This window comes from Lepisma saccharinum, chromosome 24 (assembly GCF_977018435.1).
Source record: "Lepisma saccharinum chromosome 24, izLepSacc3.1, whole genome shotgun sequence".
NCBI lineage: Eukaryota > Metazoa > Arthropoda > Insecta > Zygentoma > Lepismatidae > Lepisma > Lepisma saccharinum.
This window is the reverse complement of record NC_139252.1, coordinates 36,301,209-36,328,313: the sequence shown is the minus strand read 5'-3', so window position 1 is coordinate 36,328,313 and position 27,105 is coordinate 36,301,209. Positions and strand designations below refer to the sequence as shown.

Genomic DNA, 27,105 nt, shown 5'->3' with positions numbered 1-27,105 from the left:
TTGCTGACCAAGGCAGTTTATTAAGATAAAAACACTTAACACGTAAGGTTTCAACCCTGTATCAGGGTCTTTCTCAGACGAAGAACTAAACTAAAATGATGAAATATACTACACACAGAAAGATTACATACACATAGCAGGGTCACTAGTCACACAACAACAAATCAAGTTGACAGTCCTTATCTATGAAGATTTCTCCAAAGGAATTAAACACATCACCTCCTGATAGTTGTTGACTAATGGGTCTACTACACTGACAGGCGATTGACAGGTCAAGATTAGCAAGAGTCTAGAACCACCTGCTTACCACTCCCTCACCCCTCCTGCCTTTTTGGTTATGGATGAATACCTCCTCCTCTGGTCTTCTTCTTTTCTCTTCTTTCTTCCTTGTTCATACTTCTTTTTTCTTCATTCCTTTTCTTCATCCTTTCAACTGTCTCTAACACACTCTTCCATTCCTTGTTTATCTTGAGTCCTCCATTCCAATTCATGATGTCTTCTCCTTTCTTTTCTATTTCTTTGGCCTCCTTCCATTTTCTCACTAGTTCTCTCTTCTCTTTTCCTATTCGCCTAGCCGAATCCCATTCAACTTCATGTCCTGTTTCTCTAGTGTGTTTGAAAATGGCATTCCTGTCTCTCTTCAATCTCACATCATCCATGTGTTGCTTTAACCTGTCTCTAAGTCTCTTCTTCGTTTCCCCTATATATACACTTTCACATTCTCTGCACTTCACCTCGTAGATAACCCCTTCCTCTTCTTCCTCTCTCTTTTCTTCCTTCTTCTTGCTGGCTATACTTAAAATAGTGCGTCCTCCCTTCCTGTAAGTTCTTATACCCACTTTCCTCAGCACTTTGCATATCTTCCCTGTGGCATCACCCATACTTCTTATACCAAACCATCTCTCTTTTTCTTTTTCTTTTCTTCTCTTCCAGTCCTCTCTCTTTTATCTCTTTTCTTCTTCTGTTGATGTTGTGTCTGTCTTTCTTTTCATAGCCATTCTCTTTTAGTTGTTCCCACAGGCTATTAATCTTGGTTTCTTCTTCCCCTTTCTCTGTGCATATCTTCTTTATTTGGTCTTCCATGTTCCTTATAAAATTACGTTTAGTTCCATCACCCACATCACTTCTTTTGTGGCAGAACACTCCTGCCGAACACTTCCTTTTGATACCATGTAGCCACAATCCCCATTCCTCTCTTCTTTTTCATCTCAATATCCAAGAAATTTAATGTTCCTTCCTGTTCCGTTTCGAGCTCAAGGAATATCCCTTCACATACTAAGACTAGAAATACATCTACAAACACAAGTCACAAATGTTACAGTTTCTATTCTAATATACGAAGAATTGTTAATTGTATAACCATTTCAGGCTGAAATTTACCTAATCATCTTCAAGATATCTTATCTTCCGTTTGTCTGTCATTGTTCTGCAAAAGACACTAACAAAAGGTTGAGAGAATCCTGTTTTATTTTCCTTCCTGGATAAAAATAAAAACTAAACTGTGAAAAACTTTTTTCAAGGTATTTATAAATATGTATAAATTCAATAGGATTTGGATCAATAAAAGTTGCAATTTTTCATGTCTCCGGAGAAAAATTCAAGCAGAATTCATGCATAATTCCCAGAGCCAATAATTCACACAGAATTCCCAGAGCTAATAATTCACGCAGAATTCCCAGAGCCAATAATTCATGCAGAATTCCCGGTGAGTAACCACCCTGAACTGGTTTCCAGAAAGGTGGGAGGGAGTATTTTCTGGAGAGACAGACACATTTATGTTTACATCTAAATACCATATGAAAATGCACATTTGGACTAAAAAAGCATTAATTTAGAGATTCTCTTGGTTGCTGGACAGTATTAATAGGGAGGTGTGTGGAAAAGGATCATGAGAAGTGGGAGTGCACATTAACTCTTAAACTTGAAAGAATGTCTTCACAGAAAAAATCTCATTACAAAAGTATAGTCATGAAAGATAACATTTATTTCTATTCTTTTTTGGCAAACTATAATTTTGTTCATTACTGTTGAGATGAACAGAAATGTAATTGTAAAAGTAACTGTTAATTCCATTACTTGTTATTTGAAAAGTAACCGTGTTACATTTATGCATTCCAAAAATGTAAGAAGTTGCATTTACTTGTAATGCAGTTACTCACAAAAAATGTTGTTCATGATTAATACTACTGCTCTAATAACATGGGCATACATCATGTACAGCATACAGTATGTATTGATTGATTGATTTGCTTTATTTGACTTCGCTTTTTTTGCAACTTTTGGCTAATTTGCGAAGATGGCAATGAGTGATGACATGATGAAATTGATGAATGGACACTCATAAACATCCATGCGCAGGCCAGGATTCGAACCCGGGACCCCTGGCATTGTAGCACAACGTGCTAACCACTCCACCACGGAGGCTGCCTGACAATATGTATACCATGAAAACTGTCTTCTTATTAGTCCTTATAAAGTAGATTTCTGTAACTTTTATAATTTAAAGTTTCTGTTGCATTACAACTTATTTAGCAGTCACAACTTGTTCTTATGTAAACTGCTAATCATGTGCATTTTATGCCATAGGTTGCAACATTAGCAAGGGAACAAATTTCGTCTGTTACCTGCAAAAATGATGAAAACTTATTTAAAAAAATTCTTCAATATCAGAAAACACTTGTGAGGCAAGTGAAAGCATTGTTTGTACCACCTCAACTGCGTTATGCTGCACTTGCTTTCACGGTGCACTTTGGAGGGGTGACAAGGTATGTGATTTTATGTTTTCTGTTCTGTATAATCAAGAAAGGAAATTATCTATCACTTAATCATTTCTACTTTAGATTTTACAAGTTGGTTGTTATAATCAGTGATTCAAGAGGAAATTGATAGCTGGGGGGATGTTTGGTCGAACCTTGGCACTAGCTGGGGGATGCTTCTGGGGTTTAACATGGTGACAATGAGACAGCTGGGGGAAGTCCCCCCTCACTTTGAGCACCGATTATAATATCTAATGGTTTGGCAAATATATAAAAAATAAAAACATTTAAATATAAATTTAAAAGGAGAAAGGATATGGCAAAATACATAAATACTGTCAAGAATAAGTAAAAAATATACATGATTGGGGAATAAAATATGCGTTTGTATAATAATATAAATTCAAGTTACCAACTCTTCTGCGAAACTTACTTTTAAAGGTTCTATTAATTTCAGTGACCTGCGGTAGCTCAGCCGTTACTGCAGCTGACTACCATGCGAGAGACCCACATTCGATACCCAGCAGGGAGAACCAGGATTTTTTTCCACCTGTTCAAGTGGCTCCGGTGCACACCCGGTGTTGTATAAAGTGGGTACCTTGAGGAAACTGTGGGGTAAAGGCAACCAGGAGCATGGTGCTGATCATCCCCATCTTTGGCCGTGATCGGCCTGTGTAGGGCCCTAACTCCACACCCTCCATATGCCATCATGGTGTGGTGCAAAGTACAGGGGAGCTTTACTTTACTTTATAAATGTCAGTGGTTCCTGCCACCATCCACTGCCTGTGCTTCAGTGAACTTATTCTTCAGTGAAGGAGCAAGTTCCCAAGTGGATGATGGCAGGGACCACCGAAACGAATGGAACCTTCAAAAATAAGTCTCGCGGAAAAAGTTAGTAACTTGAATTTTTTAAAAATATATACTTGAAACAGTCATACATGTGTAAATAATGAATATACAGAAAAGACAGGGCTGTTTCTACAAGTTTTCATCCAAATAAGGTTTTGTTTAATTGTATTTTTACATGTTTTCAGTACTGATAAGTTGAAAAACTGATTCCTTAATTTTGATTTAAATTGGCTGAGAGATGAAGAGTTTCTTATCATTCCTCACTCTGGTAACAGTAACTGTGAAAGTATTTCTGTAAAACGTTTGCAGTAAAGTAACAATACACCCCCCCCCCCACACACACACATACACATATATATACACATACAATTAAATAATCCTCATAATACAGTAAATGCCTATCGTTACTTTTTAATGGAAATTATGTTAACCCAGACTTCTATTCTTACAAAGAAAATCTCCAATATACAATAATTTGGAAGCATTACATTCTATAATAAACAAAAATGAATATTTACCTTTAAAATTTACATGTATGTAGTCTTAAAGTATATACTGGCATAATATAGTTGTAAATATTCTTTCAAATGCCTGAAAACTATTTTTTTCTTCTTTTCAGTTACTACACGTTGACTCTGTGGTTTCCAGAACTGTTTGACCGATTTGATAGGTTTTATGAGATCAACCCTAATTCCACCGCTGCAGTCTGTGATGTGAGCACTTTTGTGTTTGAGCTGGCTTCGAACTCTACTAACAGCTTCTGTTATCACTCTATACCAGATTCTGTGTACCGGAACACATTTATAGCAGGGGTTGCTTGTATTCCACCTAACATATGGCTGGCCACATGTGTGAAGTTTCTTGGGCGGAAGTTTTTCCTTAGTAAGTATTAATTATAACAATTTTGTAATTGCTTTACACTGTAAACTTTGTTACTTTATTAAGAACATCAGGGCTAGGTTGATGTAAATGAAATATAATAATTCAGTTAATACCAATATTTTGGGATGGTGCAGAACTTTTAAAATTTTTGTCGATTATCTCATGTAAAATTTCTTATCATAAACACACAAAAAAGTCATGGAATTGTATGTATATTGTACATGGTATTATAAAAATAATGTGTCCTGCCTCTGTGTCTGATCACATTGAATGCTCAACTCACAAGATTTCACCAATAAACATTTCAGGTTCAAGCACTGGCCAGGTTTTTCTTTTTTGAGTGCCAGTTCATAAATTTCATCTAATCATCCTTGATCATTATTATTAGCTAAATGTTACAAATAAGGATATACTTATTAATTAATATTTGTTAAAAATACTGAAAAATTAACAAACAGCACAATAAAAAACACTCGACAGAACTGCTAAAGTGTTTTATATCGTGCTGTTTGTGATTTTTTTCAGTGTTTTTAAGAAATATGTTGCCGGCACGTAATGTAAGAAGTTTTCTACTGTCTTATTAATAGTTCCTTCCACATCATTAAAATAATTTTTGTCTCTTTTTTCCAATGGCGTTCTTGAGGAAAACAGAAATAATATTAATTAAAATCACAGTATTTCAAACTTTTACATAGATAACTTGCTATATTTTAATGCATGTTAAGAAATGTCACTCTTTGCTACAAAATCCCAATGCCTTCAAAAGGTTTTTGTGCTGCCAGAATGTAGCTCATGTAGTACTTGATGGGGGAATTCGATATACATAACTAGGACTTGGATAGTTATGCACTTAAAGTACCTAAAGTATGCATGCAAATATGAACTAAAAAGGTGTGAAATATGCAACTAAATATGCACTTTTTTAAACATGTTCTTTGAGTTACCGCAAAACCCTACATGTAAGCACATATTTGTTCTTCTTTCAGCTCATATGATTTAACATGTAATAAATGTACAAAGGTCATTCAATGTTGACTGAGACATTTGTGAATAAAAAGTGATAAAAAGCTGGACCATAAAACTGCCAGAGGATGTACCATCATCCTTGTATTGAGTATTGTGCGTGCGGTCTCCCTGATGTAGTTGGCGTATGCACAGTAGTGTTATAAAAAATGGCGGCAAGTAGTGTATCTGCAGCTGTGGAACAGCAGGGTATGGTCAAATTCCTTGTGAAGGAGAACCTGAAGCCAGTTGAAATTTTGAGGAGATTGCAAGCACAGTATGGGGAACAAATGATGTCATGTGCAAGGGTGAACAAATGATGTCAACACTTTAGCGAAGAACGATATTTGCTGATGATGTTTTACTTATGAATATATTAATTTTCAATTTCCTGTTGCTGCGTAATGACGAGGGAGGAGGCATTGGAAAGGGAGTGGCATGCCACAACCACCCAGGGTGGCAAAATGACTAGAGCCGGCCCTGTTTACCCCTCAGTGATTATCAGATTTGCTTGAGCTGCTTAAAGAGCATATGAGAGGGATGAAATTGAAGACAGATGAAGCACTGACAAAATATGTCCTGCAGCATCTACAACAGCAGTCAACTTCCATCTATGCCAAAGGACTCAGGGAAGTGACATAATGATCGTAGTGGTGCCTGGATGTTCAGGGGGATTCCTTTGAAAAACTCACATAGTTTGTTTCCAATTTCTTCCTAGAAATAATAGTCTCGGTCAACTTTGTTTCTTGTAAAAATTGCAGTTCTGAATTTATTACAGTTTCAGTAGTGGTTGTTGGCTCTAAAACATGCAAGAAGCTTATATATATGATCCATATATGCATTTGCATATGCAATATGCATTCATCAAAAAAGTTTAAAATATGCATTTGAATGGTATGCTAAATGCATAACTTTCTGGGACCCATACATAACCCTTTAACTCAAGCGCATGGCACATTTCGTAGCTTTCGAAGACCAGGTTTCATCTATTTTCTCCTCTGTAAGCACATGGAGGTTTATTTGCAACTTCCTGTTTCCATAAATTAATTACCAAGATGAGACACAATATTTCTGTGTGAAGCAGGAGCACTGGAGAATTCCTTTAAAATCAACTCCTTGTTCTTCTACATGAGTTTGTTTTCACATGATAATTATACATAAAAATTAGGAGCAATTACAGAATACCGAAAGTATCTCAGATTGCTTTCAAATTCGGCATACTCACTAATATTGGCATCCTAATCATGATTCTGCAGTTAAAAATTGGCAGTCACATCTGGAAAATGCGAAATTAGTACAAATAAGGGGCTCTGTGAACGAAGTAAACACCGGTGATTTATGAACGAAACAACAATTTTTTGCAATGATTAGGATTCAAAAACTATGTTTATGAATACCCTGAATTTTAACTATGCTTGCCTACCCTAACCTAACCATATGTGAATGGTTCATGGGGCAAGTATGTTTTCCACATTTACTGAAGATGCCATATTGTCACATGTAAAGCAACGCTCCATGGAACAGATAGCGAACTTAACTTGTTCACATCATCAAACATGGCGAACATATTAGTGTATCGACAATCATAGTGGTAATAGTGGTAATGTATGCACGGTATTTTGCATTTTGCAGATGTGACCACCAATTTTTAACTGCAGATTTCGAGGTCAAAATTAGTGAGTATACCAAATTTTAAAGCAATCAGAGATACTTTCGGTATTCTGCAATTATATTTGTTCTAAGGTGTATTTATGTTGTGGTTAACACGGCTGCCCATATCAAAGTAAATACTGAACTGCATGGCAGGGAAGCAGGCAGAAAGGGGACAATGCAGGATATGTTGTCGATAATATGTTGCAGGATAAACAATGCGAATTCGAACTGGAACTTCTTTCAGGTGAATACTGTATAGAAATAGGCACTCTTATGTTTACCATCTGTTAACTCAGACATATCAACAATCAGAGTTATTCTACGGCAGAATTCCACTGTGGGCTGGCTTGTTGACTTGAGAAAACATTAACTTGGAATCATAACACTGTTAAGCTTTGTTTCCATGATTAATAAAACATGCTGACCAAGGCAAGTATTTATTTAAAAAAAAAACACTATTCATACTTCAGAGCAGTGGCGGCTCAAGGGAGATAGCTGCCATGCCATGGCACCACCCTCAGAAGAAACACATACCTCGCCCAAGTATTGTTAAATAAATACATTAATAGTGTACAGACAAGGATATTTGTACCTTGCAATCGGTCAAGCTGACATGACGACCGCCCCCAACATCCTCACTGTATCGCCAGCAGCTGTTTCGTGTCCTCGCGAGGCAACAGTCTGAGCTGCCCAAGAGCTGGCCTAACCAAGTTGACACACGTGCAGAGAGTTGAAGAAGTCTCAGCGGGGAACATTTCCACCATGAGCCAGGAACAAGGTGGCAGGGGGCGGGGTTAGCCCATAAGACACCAGTTGTGCCCATTTTTACATGGCAAGGTGAAGGAACTTTCACAGTGTTGACATCGTTGCCACCTTCAGAGATAAGTCGCTAAATATGACTGATTTGTAAGACTCGGGGAAGTAATTCGTGAGAAAGGCACTGTCTACTATTCTGCCTACTTTTGGAGAAACGAACATAGTAGTTTTCCAAAGTTAAATGAACATTTTGATAATGAAAAATATGTAGATAGATGCTCATAGAGGGCCATCCAGACTTTTTTAAAATTGTAAGAGTAAAAAATCCTATGGTGATGCGAGTTTCCTTTGACATTTCGAGAATTTCTTTTTACAACAAATGTCTAGGATATTTTTGACATCCAGTTGGAATACGTGTGTATGGGGGAGGAGAAGGTGAAAGGATTGGTTTTTCCCTTCCTGTTGTAATTGTTTCATTTTTAGGGAAGTGTCCTGTAGTGAATAAAGATAGGTTAGTGAGTGAAGATGATTCAGATTAGTGCATTATTACTTAAACACACACTGTTTTCCACGTTACCAAACGAGGATAAACATCTTAACCAGTGGCGCAACCTCAAGGAGGAGGGGGGAGGGCATTGCTGAGGTTTTTTTTTTTTCGATTTCTTGATCAACTTGGCACTACCCATCACAGTTGTGATTGCCACCACTGCTTCAGAGTCTGAAGAAGGTCTAGCTAGAAGGTTGAAACTATGAATGTCCGCAGGATTTTTTCCAGGGAGGGGCAAGGAAGGTATTTTTTTCCAGGGGGGCAAACAAGGCACATTTTCTCCAACAAAAGTGTTGTTCCCTAAAAAAATATTGCTTAAATTTGAATTTATGATGTTCATGCAATAATTAACACATATTATTGTAGCTAAAATGAAATTATATGTGTGAAATACATAATTTTTGGTTGACTTTCATTTTCCAGGGGGGGCATGGCCCCCTTTACCCCCCCTTCCGGACGCCCATGGTTGAAACATCACGTGTATAGTGTGTTTTTTTAAAGTAAACTCTTGCTTTGGTCAAAATGTTTAGTGTTTTATTGATTTGGAAAGTTACAAAATGTGCTATTGCATGAGTTGAGGGGTTATGTTAACATATCAGATTATGTTGGCAAGCAATGTGCTTCCAAACACAATGCAGGCTACAACCTTTTGAAGTTGCTCTATAACAATAATTCACAACATATGATTTAACACTATACAATATTCATTATATTTTTATGTATAAGTAGTATATTGCTGCTAACAGTTTTGCTTTATTTCTCTGGCAGTCTTCAGCCTCTTGACTTCAGGTCTTTGCACGATAGGCCTGTACTTTGTGCAGACTTCAACCCAGAATCTCATCCTGTCCTGCATCTTTGAGGCAATGACTGGAATTGCCATTACCGTTATTTGCTGCCTTCAAGTAGAAATTTTTCCAACCAATCTCAGGTCTGTATAGTTTTATAACAAGTAGTTCACTAGTATTAGCTGTTAAATAATAGGTGTTATCAGTGGTATAGTATAGTGCCTTTTTTTCATGAGCAATGGAAGGCGTAAAACTTACCCAAGATGAAAAGAAACATGAGCAGATCTCTTTTCCAATTAGAGGTGGGCATTGAAATCCAAATCCAAAATTTCAGATCGGACATCCATATCGGTATATATTCAGATTTGTACATCCTTTCTTAAATCCTAATGTTACTAAACAAACCTGATTATATTTATTGCGACACAGATCAACATCAAGGTTTAGTTGTGTGAGACAGGATGATTCTTAGGTATTGCAGGATTATTATTATTATTCAGAACAATAATATAAATAACCAGTGATGACATCAGGGTGAATAGGGACTTAGGCTTGATTCACATATATGTTCAAGCACAGGTTACAGTCAACTTAAGGTCAGGGGATGTCCACACTAGGACTCAGTTTTTGCTCCGGTCAAAGTGCGATCATCTGGTGTTCGATGCTTGGCAGTACATAATGATTTATAAATGCCTGCAGATTGTTGTAACTACAATGTTTTAGAGTTTTTCAATGACGGACTTAGCTGTTACAGAACTGGGGTTAGAAGAAAAAGGTAAAAAAAAAAATACAATTATGAAAATGGCAGTGGCATTGGGTTCATCCCGTTAGTGCAAGCTGCAAAAGAGAAGTTTTATACCCAATACCCTCACCTAGTGGACAACAGCAGCAATTTTATCAAGAAGTTTCGAATGTCACTTACAACTTTTGAAAGCTTTCAGAACGTGGTAAGAAAAATTCAACTACACTATAGAATCCTCGTTTATTACTATCCTTGAAACATACAAAGTAATAAAACTGAAATAGTAATGTGGTTTACACATAATTTGAAAGTGTTCAAATTAAAGAAACTACTTTTGCTTTCCAAAATTATCATAAATGCACACAGAAGGTATAAAACAATGGATAATATAAATATAATACAGGATTTTTGTAGTTGTACACTTGCACAAGATTTGCTCCACTCACATTCTGGTTAAATATTCTGTCTAGTTGATCATGTCTGGACCATGAGCTAAGTGGATCTTCACCTGAGCGCTGGGTGTGATGCTTCTATTTCAAGGTCAATTCAAAAAGATATGACTGGGCCATGAGGGTAGATATGAATCAAGCCTTACTAGTCAGCAAGTCTGCCTCTCACCCCACCCCTGTATTGAATTATCAGGGTAGGCTGTTCGACGGCTTGACTGTGAAAGGTTCTTACCACTGAAACTTAAATCTCAAGGAAGGATAAATGATTCAATGTGCTATGCCCTTCAAGGACATTCCACGAAAAGTGGTCCTACTCCATGTTAATACAGGGTGGCAGATGCGTCAATTCTGGGAAAAAGGACAGCTTGCTCTGCGACGACACTAATGATCATTTCTACAATCTATTTTCTTCATATAGGAGAAGTATTTATTTTACATGAGAGCGCTCAACTAATATTATATTACATTTCTTGGATCTGAAGTGACGCATGCGTCAATTGTGGGAAAAGAATTATTACTTTCTTTCACTTCAGATGCAAGAAATGTAATATAATCTTAGTTGAGTGCTCTCATGTAAAATAAATACTTCTCCTATATGAAGAAATTAGAATGTAGAAATGCTCCTTAATGTCGTCGCAGAGCAAGCTGTCCATTCTCCCACAATTGACGCATGCGCAGCATGCACCGCATGCGTTCAGAAGACACCTCTGAGGGTGGCTACTCTAGGACAATGACAAGATTCAAGTATAATTCCCGGGTTTCAAGGAAAATTTTCAAAAAATTCAAGCCCACAAGCAGATGTTTTCTCCATTTCAACCTTGCATATTACTGTCTCTCAACACACATACACCAGAGGCGCAACCACGAACTTTTGTCTGGTGGGGCAAGTACCAGGATAAACGTACCAATAATAATAATAATAATAATGACATTATGACTGCTATTATTAGTGGTAGTAGTGGTAGTGTCAAAAGACGTTATCATCCTCGTAAATTACACGGGGTGTAAGGGGTGACCTTCCACATAGTACTCCCAACTTTCAACCTCACTTCCACATAGTACACCCTGGACTGCATTTTGCAGACAAATGAGGCTTTGTGGACTGGCCCTGTGGCCAGTATAATTCTGTGTGCTGTCCTGTTTTTTGTCCTTGTTTGTGCCGAGTGCCCCTTTACAGCCTCAGCTTTCAACGGAAGTGAGAATATTTTAAGATTTTAGTTATGCAATGTTAGAGATGTTATTTGTAATGGTAAGGGGCTGGACCCCATATAATGTGTCGGGTTCAAAATAGCCTAAGTGCTGATGCACCCAAAATTTTAAAATCAAATTGAAAATTCAAATTCGTAAATTACACAAAAAGGGAGTAGAAGTCAGTGTTAAAGCATTTGCGTTGGAACAAACGATTTTACAATGAGAATACCATCATAAATTCCAAAAATAACTCTAAAACAATGTGACAAATTGTAAACACAGAGCTACATGGAGGCAGCAAAAGAAGACAAAATATTGCACTACAACATAATTCTGAGACTGTAAAGGAACCTCTCGAAGTTGCAACATTATCAAATGAATACTGTGGCTCAGTCGGTAACGTGTCTGACTACCATGCTCAAGGTCCCGGGTTCGATCCCCGGCCGGTTCAAATCCGGGAACTTTTCTAACGGTGGAAGCGGCCCCGGCGCCCACCCAGCGTCGAATAACATGGGTACCTGGGGGAAACCCTGGGGGGTAAAGGTGGTTAGGGGCGTGATGCTGATCACATCACCCCCACTCACGACCGGATCAAGAAAGTGTGTGGCGTTACCCCCACACCCCCTATACGCCTTCATGGCGTGGTGCTATGCACAGGGGAACACTTTACCTTTACCTTTATACTATGCAAATGTTGCGAAAATGTACTCCACCCCCAACACTAGTACCAGTCACAACACAAACAACTTAAAGAAATTAGGAACGTGCACCAAAACAATGTACTTGCATCCAGCAACTACTATGGAGGTTGTAAAAATCGTACAGAAACTCAGACCTACTTGGTCGTGTAGTGTTGATGAAATCCCCACTTATGTTGTCAAACAATGCAAAGAGTATATTGCAATCCCACTGTGCCACATAATCAATTTGTCCTTCACCGCAGGAGTTTTTCCACAAAAGCTGAAGGAAGCAAAAGTAATTCCAATATACAAGAAAGGAGATAGATACAACTTAACCAACTACAGACCAGTATCTCTCCTCTTCCCCTTCTCGAAAATTTTAGAAGCTACCATGAACAATCGAATTGTATCATTTTCAGAAAAACAACAACTTATTTCAAATACTCAGCATGGCTTCTGCAAAGGGAAATCAACTGAATCTGCTGTGTTTCAATATTTGGAATATATAAGAGAAACATTAGACAAAACAGGACAATGCACGGGACTCTTTCTAGATTTAACAAAAGCCTTCGACCTAGTACCCCATGAAAAACTATTACAAAAAATAAAACAGTATGGCATAAGAGGCATCGCACATGATTGGCTCACATCCTATCTTAGCAGTCGTATGCAAATAGTCGAGATTATCCACAGAAAGGATGACGGTGTGCAATCTAGCTTTGTCTCAAAACCCTGCACAATATCAAGTGGAGTTCCACAAGGTTCTATTATTGGACCATTACTCTTCTTAATATACGTATGTTAATGATTTGCCAATAAATTTAAATTCAGCAAAAACGACTCTTTATGCAGATGATACAAGTGTAGCCATCACCGGTGGTAAGGAACAAACCCTTAACTCTAATATCAAACATGTAACAATCAAACTCAGCAAATGGTTTTCTGACAATAATTTAGTATTAAACAGCAGCAAAACTGTGGCTGTCAATTTCCATCACACAAGGAATAAAATGATAAATCAACCAAATGTTACATTAGGTAATATGACAGTAAATCACGTTAAAACAGTCAAATTCCTGGGAGTATGGATTCATGAAAGCTTAAAATGGGACCCACACACAGATCACTTTTCTGCAAAACTAGGTAAAATAATATTTGCCATTAACTAACTAACTAACTCCCTAGCCTTCTTAAACCCGAAGGTTCATGGCTGCAGCAACACAGGCCTTCCATCTTTCCCTATCTTGAGCAAGTTCTATATACTCTTTTCCATCCCTACCGATTTCCCTTAGGTCCATCTCAACGTTGTCCCTCCATCTTCGTCTTGGCCTTCCTACAGGTCTTTTACCATCAGGTTTCCCAACAAGAATCCTGTAAACTCCTCTTTCCTCTCCCATTCGTGCCACATGGCCTGCCCACCTAAGTCTTCTTGATTTCATTATTCTAATAATATCTGGACATGCATACAAATTATGTAGTTCTAAATTATGTAACCTTCTCCACTCATCTGTCTCCTCATCCCTTTTAGGTCCAAAGATTTTCCTAAGGATCTTATTTTCAAATACTCTCAATTTATGTTCCTCTTTCAATGTAAGGGACCAAGTTTCACATCCATATAATACTACAGGCAAAATTACTGTTTTGTATATTTTAAATTTTAGTTTCTTAGATATTAAACGAGAAGACAAAAGTTTATGAAGAGAGAAGTAACATGCATTTCCTGAATTAAGCCTACTTTTTATTTCCTCTTTAATATAATTTTCATTTGTTAATATTACTCCTAAGTATTTGAATTTGGAAACTGGTTCAAACAAGTTGTTATCAATAATTAGATTTTGATTATTACCTAACACTTGGTTTCGGCCTGTAAGCATATATTTAGTTTTCTCTTTGTTAACTTCCAAACCTATCTCTTTAGCAGTTTTGAAAAATATTTTAGCATTATTCTTTATTGTATTCACATCATCCCCCAGTAAGTCTACATCGTCTGCATATGCTAACAACTGAGTCACACCATTTAATTTTAGTCCTTCTTTAGTTTCTTTTACCTTCCTAACAGCATATTCTAAGGCAAAATTAAAGAGCAATGGAGATAATGCATCTCCTTGTTTTAACCCATCATGAATTGTAAATTTGTCAGACATATTAATACCCACACGAATTTTACTTTCTGTTTCACTGCTGCATATTTTTATCATACTAACAAGCTTCTTAGGTATTCCAAAGTCTACTAATATATTATATAATTTATCTCTTTTGACCGAATCATATGCTTTTTTTAAATCAATGAATAGCTGATGGACATTTTGATTATATTCCCACTTTTTCTCAAGTGTCTGTCTGATGTGAAAAATTTGATCTGTAAGTTGATCTGTTACGTTTAAATCCACATTGATAATCACCTATAATTTCATTAGCATATGGGGTTAGTCTTGTTAAAAGAATGTTTGATAATATTTTATATGTTGTTGAGAGTAGAGAAATTCCACGGTAATTATTGCAGTTCATTTTATCACCTTTTTTAAACACAGGAACAATTATGGATTCTTTCCACTGTTGAGGGATTTCTTCTTTATTCCATATTAAACAAATTAATTTATGAATTTGACATATTAATGAATTTCCACCATATTTAATTAACTCAGCTGGTATTAAATCAATGCCAGGTGCTTTGTTATTCTTTAGCCTTTTAATAGCATCTTTAACTTCAGTCAAGTTAGGTTCTGGAACTAAAGGTTCTGCTGTGTGGACTTCATTTACTTCTGATTTATCTCCTACATGGACATTTAAAAGGTCATTAAAGTAGTTCTTCCATCTATTTAGAATATCGCTTGGGTCAGCTAGAAAATCACCGTCTTTATCTTTTATCAAGTTTACTTTAGGTTGCCACCCCTTTCGAAACTCATTTACACCTTTATATAAATCTCTGATATTTTTATTTTTGCTGTTTGTTTCAATTTCGTTAATTTTGCTTTTCAAGTAATCTCTTTTTTTACTTCTAAACGTTCGGTTAACTTCTCGCTTTACTCTATTATAATTGTTTAGATTTGTTTAATCAGAGTTATTTAACCACCTAAGTCTAGCCTGATTTCTTATTTCTATTAGATTATGACATTCATTATCAAACCATGGCTTACTTTTTCTCGGTTTATGGTATCCTATACTTTCTTTAGCTGCTGATTCTGTTGCATTACGTATGTGCTCCCATTTCTTATTTACGTCTGTTTCATTTATATTTTCATCACCATTTAAATCCTGCAAAACATCAAATCTATTTGACAGTTTAATTTGGTAATCTTTCTTAATTCTTTCATCAGTAAACTTTCCTGTATCAAATTTTAGAACTTTTAGATTTTGTTGCTTATGATTTATCACTGAGAGTCTTTCTCTTAATTTAGCAATTACTAAATAATGGTCACTGGCACAGTCAGCACCTCTATGCGTACAAACGTCAATAATACTAGTATGCCTTCTCTTATCAATGAGAATATGATCTATCTGATTATGAGTTTTACCATCTGGAGAAGACCAGGTATATTTATGGATATCTTTATGTTTAAAAGTGGTACTTTTCACAATTAAATTCTTTGAGGTTGCAAAAGTAGTTAATCTTATACCATTATCATTACTTAATTCATGAAGACTTTCTTTACCAATTGTGGGTTTAAATGTCTCTTCTTTGCCAATCTGTGCATTACAGTCACCTAACAGAATTTTCATATCATACTGAGAAAATTTATCAAAGACCTGTTCTAACTCTGTATAAAAATCATCTTTAGTATTATCATCTTTATCTTCCGTTGGTGCATGTATGTTTATTAAAATAATTTTACACCACCTACCCTGTAAAACTGCATATGATATCCTATCATTAATAAATTCTACTGTTTTAAGAGCCGAGATAATTCTATTATTTATGAAAAAGCCTGTTCCAAAATTATGATTTTCAGTACCACCATAGAAAAAAGTATAATTTTTAGTTTTACAATTCCCTTCTCCTGGCCACCTAACTTCCTGGAAAGCTACTACATCTAATTTATACTTAACTATCTCATTAACTGTACACTGAAATGCCCCAGGCCGGTAAAGGCTCAGAACATTCCAGGTGCCTAATTTAATATCCTTATTCCTAACGTAGATCTTATCCTTAGTCCAGGGACCTCCCAAAGTAGTCCCCACCCGGAGATCCGAACGGGGGATATTTTACCTCCGGAATATTTTACCTTGGGAACATCCATGGCCTTATATTGCTGTTTCTTGACATTTTTTTTTACAGTGCAGAGTTGTCAGCTCTACGCCTAACCCCCAATATGAATGGAGGAACTACTACACAAGACAAACACAAACACATTAGACAGCACAATTACTACACAAGACGAACACAAACACATTAGACAGCACAACTACTACACAAGATACACACAAACACATCACAACTATAACACAATATAAACACAAAAACACCACAACTACTACACAATATAAACATAAACAAACTACATACCACAACTACTACACAAGACAAACACAAACAAATTAGACAGCATAACTACTAAGCAAGACAAAACAAACATATTAGACTGCTCTTAAGAATACTACTACGTTCCAACCAGAACTCTGAATCTGGCTCATTAATAGCCATGTTTTCCTTGAAAAAGTTGAGAAATTTCCAGTTAACTGCTGGTCCATCCATGGATATTTGTACTATTTTTTTTTTTCAAATTGATTTGAAATAATATTTACCATTAATACACTGAAAACAATATCAAACTTAGAAACATTGAAAATACTATATTACACCATGTTTCAATCTTTATTAACATACGGTATAATCTTCTGGGGAAATTCCACTAATAGTAATAAAATTTTTGTGCTGCAAAAGAAAATTGTCAGAATAATAGCAGGAGCTAAGAGAAATACACCCTGCAGAAGACTGTTTAAAAATTTAGGCATATTACCCTCACCATGCTTGTATATACTTCATCTGCTGACTTAGACGATTCCTTCAAATGTAACAACTCCTCACATAAATATTATACAAGGAATGGCAGCAACCTCACAATACCATCACACAACACCACATTATTTCAGAAAGGACCTAAATACATGGCTGTTCACTGTTTCAATAACCTTCTAAGTGACATAAAAATAATACAATCAGCTACCTCATATAAAAAGCATGTAAAAAAATACCTATTAGATCATTGTTTTTATTCTGTTCAAGAGTACCTGACAATAAATTGCAAATTGTCACATCCTAAATGAACTCCTAGGACATGTATATGTATGTATTGATTTTATCTATTATATGTATGTAAATTAATGTAAACCTTGCAACTAACAGCACGAACAAGGAGAATCAATTATAATGTAATCAATGTTTTTAAATGTTATGTATAATATCTTCATACTTGTACCTATTTGAAAATAATTATAAACTGTAATGTGCTGACATGTTCCATACCATGTGTGGAAAACAACCACTGTACAATGGTCAAAGGAATGAAATAAATCATATCATTACTAATGGAAAACAAGTACACAAACTGCATTTTTGAATGGCAGAAAATGCATGAATGCATTCCGAATATTATTATTTTTGTACATATAACATGTATAACGTTCATGAATTACACATATTCAAAGTGGACTGATGTAAAATAAGAAAATAGGCTACATGCCAACACTAAATTGTGCACGTATTCAAAGTTTCTTTAATACATATATATATATATATACATGGTAAGTCAAAATGATGGACCCGATTTCAGACATTTATTCTGTGAAATATAATATAAATATAATATATAGCCTTTTAGGTGAAAGTACAGTTGGAAAGTGAAAGCCACCTGTTAGAAAGTTCCTAACAACTTTCTAATAGTCTGGAGGGAGTAAAGTTTGTGTATATATAATGCCCTTTTTGTGTATCTTGTTACTTTTGTACTTGATACAGAGTCTGATGAAGACCTTGCTAGAAGGTTGAAACGTTACGTTTAGTTTATGTTTTTAATAAAATAAATTACTGCCTTGGTCAGCATATTTATATTTTTTCATAATAAACAAATGTTATTGTGAGACATGTGCTAAGAAAGGTAAACTGTCAAAGTTTTTTCAAGCAAATCACAAGTGTTCTATGTGAGCACTTCGCGTAACACGGCACACATCAAGCCGATAGTCTATCTCCTGCCAAACCTTGTGTAGCATGTTGTGGTCAATATCAGCAATGGCTGCTGTGATGTGGGCACACAGGTCATCCAATGTTGTTGGAAGTGGTGGTACGTAAACATGACCCTTGTCAAAACCCCACATGAAGATATCACATGGGTCAAGTCGGGGGAACGAGATGGCCAATGAAGGAGAGGTCGATCCTCCGGAGATGCACGGCCTATCCAACGTTGTTCCAATGCTCCATTGAGATGGTCCCAAACACTGCCAAGGTAATGCGCAGGGGCACCACCCAATTGGAGAATGAAATCTGCCCATAAAGGGGCCATAAATCTTTTCATGTGAAATGGCACAAAAGGCATTCACTTTGGGAAAATCGCGTTCGTGTTCCACAAATTTATGGGGGTTAGCAGTTCCCCAAATCCTTACGTTGTGTCTATTCACTTTCCCTGAAAGGTGAAAAGTTGCTTCATCACTGTAAATTAACCTCTCAGAGAACCCATCCGTTTCCATTAATGCGAGGAAATCAGCACAGAAGGACACGGGCAAAGCATAATCAGTGTCTTTTAAGGCTTGAACTAGTTGCAAGCGGTAGGGTTTCATTTGTAAACGTTTCTGCAGAACCCACCAGACAGTTTTCTGTGGAAGTTGAAGTTCTCTCGCTGCTCGGTAGGTGGACTTCTGTGGACTCCGCACGAAACATGTGCGCACTCGTTCCACTGTCTCTTCCCCAGTCGACGGACGGCCAGTCGATTTTCATTTACAGATGCAGCCCGAATCTCTGAAATGTTCATACCACTTATGAATGGCCTTCCCCGTAGGTGGTTCTCTCAGATATTTGGTACGGAAATGCCATTGCACACTAATCACAGACTTGTTCACATGATAATCAAGCACACAGAAAGATCTCTGTTCTCCAGTCAATGCCATTTTCCTGCTCGCTGCTGACTCCTAGTGGTAGAAAGTGGAAACACTGCATGGAAACTAAACTTTGAAAGTTAACCTTTCGAAGTGCATGTCTCACAATAACATATGTTTATTAGATTTCACAGAATAATTTTCTGTAATCGGGTTCATCATTTTGACTTACCCTGTATATATAGCATATAGGTCTATTATTTACATTCATTACATAATCAATTCATCCACCTTATAACAAACCAACAGCAAAAATTATATAGGTAAATTGTCTCTCAAATGTGCACAATTGTTCATGCATTTCAGACAAAATCCATTAAGAGATGTCTTATTTCTCTCTCTGGTAATTTACAATGCATTACAGAAAACAATCATATTACAAGTGAAGCGAACAAGAAAATTTTTAATCCATGGCAGTCTCTTTTTTACAACTTTTATCATTTAGATTGCTCGGCAGCCAGGGCTAACTCCCGCTGCTCCCTAGCTACGGCTCTGAACTAGACGAGATTAAGAAAAGAAGGTATTGCGAGTGAAGCGAGCGAGAAAATTTTATGAAATGTATTTTTATTTACATAAAATTTGAAATCGAGGGGGATAATTGCCCCTCTGTGCTCTCTGCAGGTGCCCTTGGCCATCAATGTTTGCCCCCTTGCCTCCTTAGAATTGATTTCCATTCAAGGTGTCTGTGTGATTCCAATGTATCCAAAAATTCTAATTTAATTTAATTAAATGGTAGTATATTTGAAACATTTAATTTGAGGTCCTTAGTTTACATTTGCCATTTCACATACTCAGACTCGAAATACATCTTCAAGCACAAGTCACACTAATGTTATGGTATATATTCTAACCTGCGAAAAATTGTTAATTGTGTAAGAATTTCAAACTAAAATCTACCTAATCATCTTCAAGAAATCTTATCTTGCAATAATTTTCCATCTGTCAAATTGCTCTTTAAAGGACAGTAACAAAGTAAACAGATCGAGAGAATTCTGTTTTGCTTTTCACACAACATTATTTTCCTTCCTCGATAAAATTAAAAACTCAACTGTGAAAATCGCACCTCGGGGCATTTATCAATATGTATAAATTCAATAGGATTTGGATTAATAAAGGTTGCAATTTTTCACGTCTATGGAGAAAAATTCAAGCAGAATTCATGCATAATTCCCGGAGCCAATAATTCATGCAGAATTCCTGGAATTCAAGGAATTTTCAGTGATTAGCCACACTGTAATAACAAAATGAATTAATATGTATATTATTATTGTTTTAAAGATTTATATGTTTGTGAATGCATATAATTTACACATTTCACCAATAAAAGTTTTTAGCATCTGCAGCCTATATGCTTCACAAACAAATGGAAGTCAAAATTTGCTACATTGTTAAAGTGTCACACACTTAACGAACTTTTGTTAATGCTTCTCATGCATTCAGTCTTTCAGGCGCGGAGCGTCCATGTAAGCCGTGTAAGCCGGGCTTACACTTTATTAGTTCTAGTAAAATGTATGTAATTATATGGCAAAATTCGTAAAAACTTCAAAGTTCATCTCGGCCCGATACCAGTCTTCGAGATCCTGTTTGTTAGATTGCAACACTTCAGCACCAGATGGCACATGAGAACTCCCGCCTTTTGCTTGGGGAAAGATGTAAGCCGTCTGAATGTTGCCTTACAAATTTCTGACCGCGAAGGAGCAGTACCTACCGTCGCCCACCGTATCTGAAAGTAGAAGAGCAAGGAATATAGGGAGAAGAGCGCGTCGAAACCCTAGGTGTGTAAACCTACGGGCAGAGGCTTACAACAGCGTTGCAAACCTCATGTTTAGAAAAAGTGTTGTTCATGGACATCCGCAGTATTTCTTTCCACCAGGGAGGATTAAGCAAAGTATTTTCAGGGGTTAGGGTAAACTAGGTATATTTCCCTTCTCAAAATATACTCATTCAATTTGAAGTTAACATTTTTCTGCAACGCCCTTACAATAATTAACAATTTGATGTGACTGAAATGAAATTATATGTGTGAAAATGGTTGACATTCATTTTTCAGGAAGTGTCTCCTTCCCTTGCCCCTTCTGGATATCCATGGTGTCGTTTAAACTCCGAAATTATGCTACATACTAGTAAATTGTTCTGGGATTTTCATATTATAAATATTAATTTATAACAAAAACAAATATAAATTCGAATGGTTCAACCAACGGCATGGGTTCCACGTTATGTGAAAAGTTTGAGAAAATTCAACCACAACGAAAAGCGGCCCTGTTGTTTTATTTATATCTCCAACTTACAAACGACTTTTTAAACTTGTGCGAGATTTAGCACCATTATGCTTGGGTTGGCTTCACTGAATACGCGCCAGCGAGACACAGGTCCTGCAAGAGGAGGGGCTCCAGCGTTGTCGGGTATGAATGGTTGACTGCAAAGGAAATTTGAGCCGGTGGTGCTTCAAGGAGGTTTTTTTTCCCCAGGAACAGGGAATTCTGAAGCAAAAAACTAACAGGAAGGGGAAAAAGGAGAAACCTAGAAATGGGCGGGATACGGAAAAACTAGATACACATTGATGTGCTAAATTCTTGTTGTTTCTGTTTTTCGCTTGTAGGAGAGCATAAACATTAGACATATTAAGACTCTGTTTTCAGTTTATGTATGAACTCAGCTGGTAATAATTGAGCTAAAAAGTGAAATAAATGTTAATGAAAACTGAAGATTGAACCAATTTTACAAATTTCATGTCAAATGTCAACCAAATATTATTAATTACATAGTCCGTGATTCAAACACTCTTCGAACAACGTACGAAAAGCCTGTTTATGATCTTTTACGTGCTAGATTTACTTTTACACTATCCTAAGAAAGCACTTACATGTCCTTTGATAGAAATTTCTGGATATATCCCTACTAAATATAGGGAATTTTAAGGCAAGATGGAATTTATTTATATCCGAAAGGGATATTCCCCTCACAGTCCGAAAGATCACTGCTTTGAGCAGTGACCGATTTTGGATCTGGTTTCTTTTTGTTTCCCCCTTCTTGCTGTGTGTTTGTTAAAGTCTAGAGGTATTGCTTTTGCGAATTCCATCTATTGAAAAGCGGACTGTCGTCCCTGTGCTGTTGTGTGATAGTGAAGTGCATTATGGAATAAAATGAGTGTGATTGTGCGGTGGGGTGGAGAACTTGTTGAAGACGCCGTTGTCCAGCAAGGATTTTGCTGCCAAGAAGAAACTTGTGGATATAGGTAGGCCCACCCCTTCCTTCTCTAGCAGACATAGTAACAGAAACGAAAAATAAAGTGTGCCGATTTTGCGATTCATGATACGGAGCTGATACTTGGTTATGAGGTTGTAAAAAGTATTCAGCACTTTTCTGTTTCCTTCTGTTTTCGTTTGTTTATTATTATTCATTTTATCTAACTTTGCATATTTTTTTATCGATACGTTACTCATTGTGATAGGAATAACACTGACTTAATTATCAGATATCCAGAATTTTTAATTTGGTGAAAAATTCCAGGGAAGTGTTCTGAAAAAATTGTGGGGGGGTCGATGTGTGTGGATAAATCACTAACCATGTCAGCCCAAAAATAAGCACAACGGGAAATAGCCTTCGTCATGATAGGCTTACACTGTTGGAAAGGTCACGCTCCGCCACTGCAGCCTTTACCATCATACTCAAGTTGTTGTTTTTTTGTTTTTTTTTAAGCAGCCACCACAGATTACTTCATAATTGTACGAAATCAGTTCATTATGAAAATTTTAATTCAATCTCAAGTTTAGAACCTTAAATTTTGTGTGTAAAATGTTGCACACGTAACACTGGAATGCCCGTTCAGCAATTTATTATTGTGCACTGAGGGGTGGACGATGCCCCAGCGGGATCATGGGATTACTGAACACAGATAATACTACAAGTACTGGTTACCACAGTACCTGGTTCATGCTTCCTTGTCGCTGGATCATGGCACGGGTCCACTATCGGCATCCAAGTTGAGTCTGAATTTCACGGCACACCATCACACTTCTCGCAATGCTTGATCACGGAGACTCATTCAGTGACCTCTCGTCACTGGGAGCTGGCTGCATTTGCTGGCTTAACATATTGTTACCGTTACTTTGCCCAAAATACTAATAAGGTTTGATTGATTGATTGATTTATATCCATCCACTTGATAATGAAGTACAAATTGCACTCTGATGTGGGATAGGTCAATTACATTAATTTCTAATTTTGAATACAAATGAATTAACACATATATATTAAAATAGTAAAACAATAATATAGAGTAACTTACGTAGAGAAAATTACAAAGTAATGTAACAAAAAAAATAATGTCCATTAATGGAAAATGTGACCTAAGTAATCCTCTATACCATAAAACAGGTACATTACTTTGAGTAATATTACTAACCCGGTCGCAAAGTCATACAACGGCTGGGGGTTGGTCGGGCTGACCACCCGTCCCCCTAGTCTGGCTGCAGATCTCCATGCCCCCTTGGTGGCTCACGTGGAAGAGAGGCCAGCAGTCAGTAGGTAAGCCTTGGCCCAATATTGGGCTGTTGCGCTATAGGATTATAATATTACTAACGCATTAATTTATCATCCAGATGGGTAGACGATTTCAACTAACTGAAACATATATTCTTCACATAGCAAAGTAACTCGAGTAGTATAACAATAATTACTTTTAAACATATTACTTTACAGTTCATCTAGTTGCAATGAAGTTATGGTCGTGAAATTACCAATGAATTAACATGCTACTTTGTGATGATTTTGTACTTTTTCATGGTTCAGAGTACATGTTAACAACAGTGCAATTATTAATAACTTTGTGTGGTTATGGATTAGCTGATGCCTGCACATTAAATGAGATTGTTTTCTCAAACATTGTCAAGTGTATTACTTTTCAGGGCAATGGCTGTCTCTTTGTCATACAATTGTGGCAGAGTTGGAGCAATTTTAGGGAACATTATCTTTGGATACTTCATTGATTTGCACTGCCTCTCACTGATAGGCATTTTGACTGGCATCTTGTTTGGTAAGTATACTTTTTGAGTGTTTTTGTAAATTTGCTCAGTGGACAGCTCCTAAATCAATATATATACACAGTGTGTTTTCTAAAAAAATTGATATCATTACAGATGTAAATAGGAAACTACACAGGTGTAATGCTCAACTCAATGAGATTTATGCATATACATTTGAATAAGAAATTCAAAGGTATGACGATTTCACAAATGATTGTTCACAAGTGTTCAATATGCCTGTGACATGGCACACTTCAAGTTGGTAGTCCTGTTCCTGCCAAACACGCTGCAGCATGTCTGCGGTAACAGTCTCCAATGCAGCAAAGATTATCTGCTGGAGTTCCTCTAGGCTTGTAGGAAGAGGGGGGATATACACGAGGCCCTTCACATAGCCCTAGAGAAAAACATTACAAGGAGTAGTTCTGGTGAATGACATATCGACTCAGAATTGCTTGCGCACTCACTTGACATCCGTCTTTAAGGCCTCAGATGAGCTGCAGCCTACAGGTCATTTGCAAGCATTTTCTTACGAAGTGGCAAACTGTCCAAGGAGGAATTTGGTTTTCTTATGGATTTCCTTGGGCTTCGCACAAATATCTCCCTGCTTGACTATCTCACCCGATACTGGTGGACGTCCAGATCTTCTTGCCCTGCACAGACAGCCATCCTCTTTGAACTGTTTGTGCCATGTCCATATCTGCATTGTAGGTGATGCATTTTTGGCAAATTCCCTCACAAATGCACGCTGCACAGTCTTGTTCGACTGCGTTCAAGCATACTCTAATGCACAAAATGCCTTTTCTTTTCCAGTGAATGGCATGTCCATACTCGTAAAGAGAGAAACACCACATTACACATTGACTTTTGAGGTGTTTCTGCTCACACTGTTAAATTTTCAGATCAATTGCATTGGTAACAATTGGTAACAATATTAGATTATGAAAATGATATCAAATTTATTGAAACACCCGGTATATTCAAAATTTTCATGTTTATTGTTTATTTATTTTGTTTGTGAATAGGCATCAATTATTTGGAATATGGAGGACACTTGGACAATGCAATTGTGTATACACTCAACAAGAAAAATTGCATTCTACAATATCAAATGTTATAGAATTGATTCAAAGCATCTACAGAATGGATCTACAGAATGGAAAGTGACTAGTATATCATTCCTTTCAATGGCCTTTTCAATCGAATACAGTCAATGGTATTATAATAATAATAATAATAATTGAGAGTTTACCACTTGTTTTTTGAAGACTTATTAACAAATGTAATCTCGTAACAATCCCTAAGATTGTATGTTTATTTTATTAAGTCTCTCTGAACGCTTCATGTTGACCAGGGCATTCACTTGTTTTTCTCAGCTGTCTCAAGCCTCTTAGGCATGTTTACAATGCATTGTGTTGTGCCATGCAAACCTCCTGAGCATTCAGGAACAGGTAACACTTCTGGTTTTAGAGTCAGCGGTTTGCATGGTAGCAATTATGATAATCACACGATTCGGCGATTCGGCATCGAGGAAGAGCTCGATGGCCAGGGAATATGGAGGTGAGACAAGCTGGGAGGTGACTGACTTTGGAGATTGAGTGGAGAGAGAGAAGGTGGTCAGCAAGGCAGTAGGTGAGGAGTAGAACAACGCTCTGGTCGACAAATAGGAGAGAAGCTTTCAGAGGACTTCGCTATTTTGATTCAGCTAAGAGACTTCAGTTAGACAGGTAATTATCCTACACCCAGCCATGATACAGGTTCAACGGTTCACAAAATCCAACAAGTGACCATTGTCTTTTCAGTAGTTTAATTCCTTTGTGTAATTTGTACCCTTCGCATGCCAAGCGATAACTCGTCATGCTAATGACGAGTGGTCTCATCAAGAGGATGAATGATGAGTAGTTTACATCACCCCATCGATTAACTGGTTCAGATCCCTTCATTCTATAGAATGACACGATCTCTCTCTTTGCAGGTTGTGCTGGGCTGAGTCTACTCTTCCCAAACACATCAAAAACTTCTCTTTCATAAACTCTCAACATGTAAATTCAGAAAGATATTGAACAAGTTGTTGTATTGGTTTTTCATTGTTACAATGTTTGTAGAAGTAGTACACACCGGTAACTGCTTTCTGCAGGCCAACTAGGCTCTGGCATCTGAACCTACAGCCAGTATTATCCTTTGTAGGGCTGTGTGTGTTGTTGTCCTGTGTTTTGTCCTTATATGTACTGAGAACCCCTTTTCAGCCTCAGCTTTTAACCCAGGTAAAAATATTCTAGTCCTCAGACACATGTTTATTTTAGTTATGGTAAGGGACTGGGCCCCGTATAATGTGACGGGTGCAAAATAGCCGAAGTGCTGATGCACCCACAATTTTCAATTCAATCAATCAATCAATGTTAACACTAACAAATTTGTATAATAAAATTTAATTTTTTGTAAAAAAAAATGTGTTTTTCTCAATCTAGTAAGCCAAAATAATATTAAGCAGAACTCAAAGGAGTACAATTTTGCCAGAAGTTCATATGCAAACCTGAAGCATATTTTAAAATTTGTCATTTACCAAAAACAGAATTTGAAAACGGGAGTTAGCCATCTCTACTCTCTTCAAATCTACTGTTTCTTGTTAGTTTAACTGGCAATATAACCATTTTTGTAAGTTTAGAGTTTATATTGCTGCTTCACAACAGGCACTGCATGTAGGTT

At 36.8% G+C, this 27,105-nt stretch overlaps 1 protein-coding gene across 1 annotated transcript in view; it reads left to right on the top strand.

Moving 5' to 3' along the window:
• The window catches only part of LOC145978151 (synaptic vesicle glycoprotein 2B-like), a 56,425-nt gene extending 29,745 nt beyond the window's left edge, over positions 1-26,680 (top strand). The window contains exons 7-11 of the mRNA XM_083110591.1: positions 2,587-2,765; positions 4,225-4,487; positions 9,214-9,373; positions 24,286-24,413; positions 26,375-26,680. Of these exons, the coding sequence (XP_082966717.1) occupies positions 2,587-2,765; positions 4,225-4,487; positions 9,214-9,373; positions 24,286-24,413; positions 26,375-26,430 (786 nt within the window). The 3' untranslated portion in view covers positions 26,431-26,680. The remainder of the gene's footprint in view (positions 1-2,586; positions 2,766-4,224; positions 4,488-9,213; positions 9,374-24,285; positions 24,414-26,374) is intronic.
• Positions 26,681-27,105: the final 425 nt, after the last annotated feature.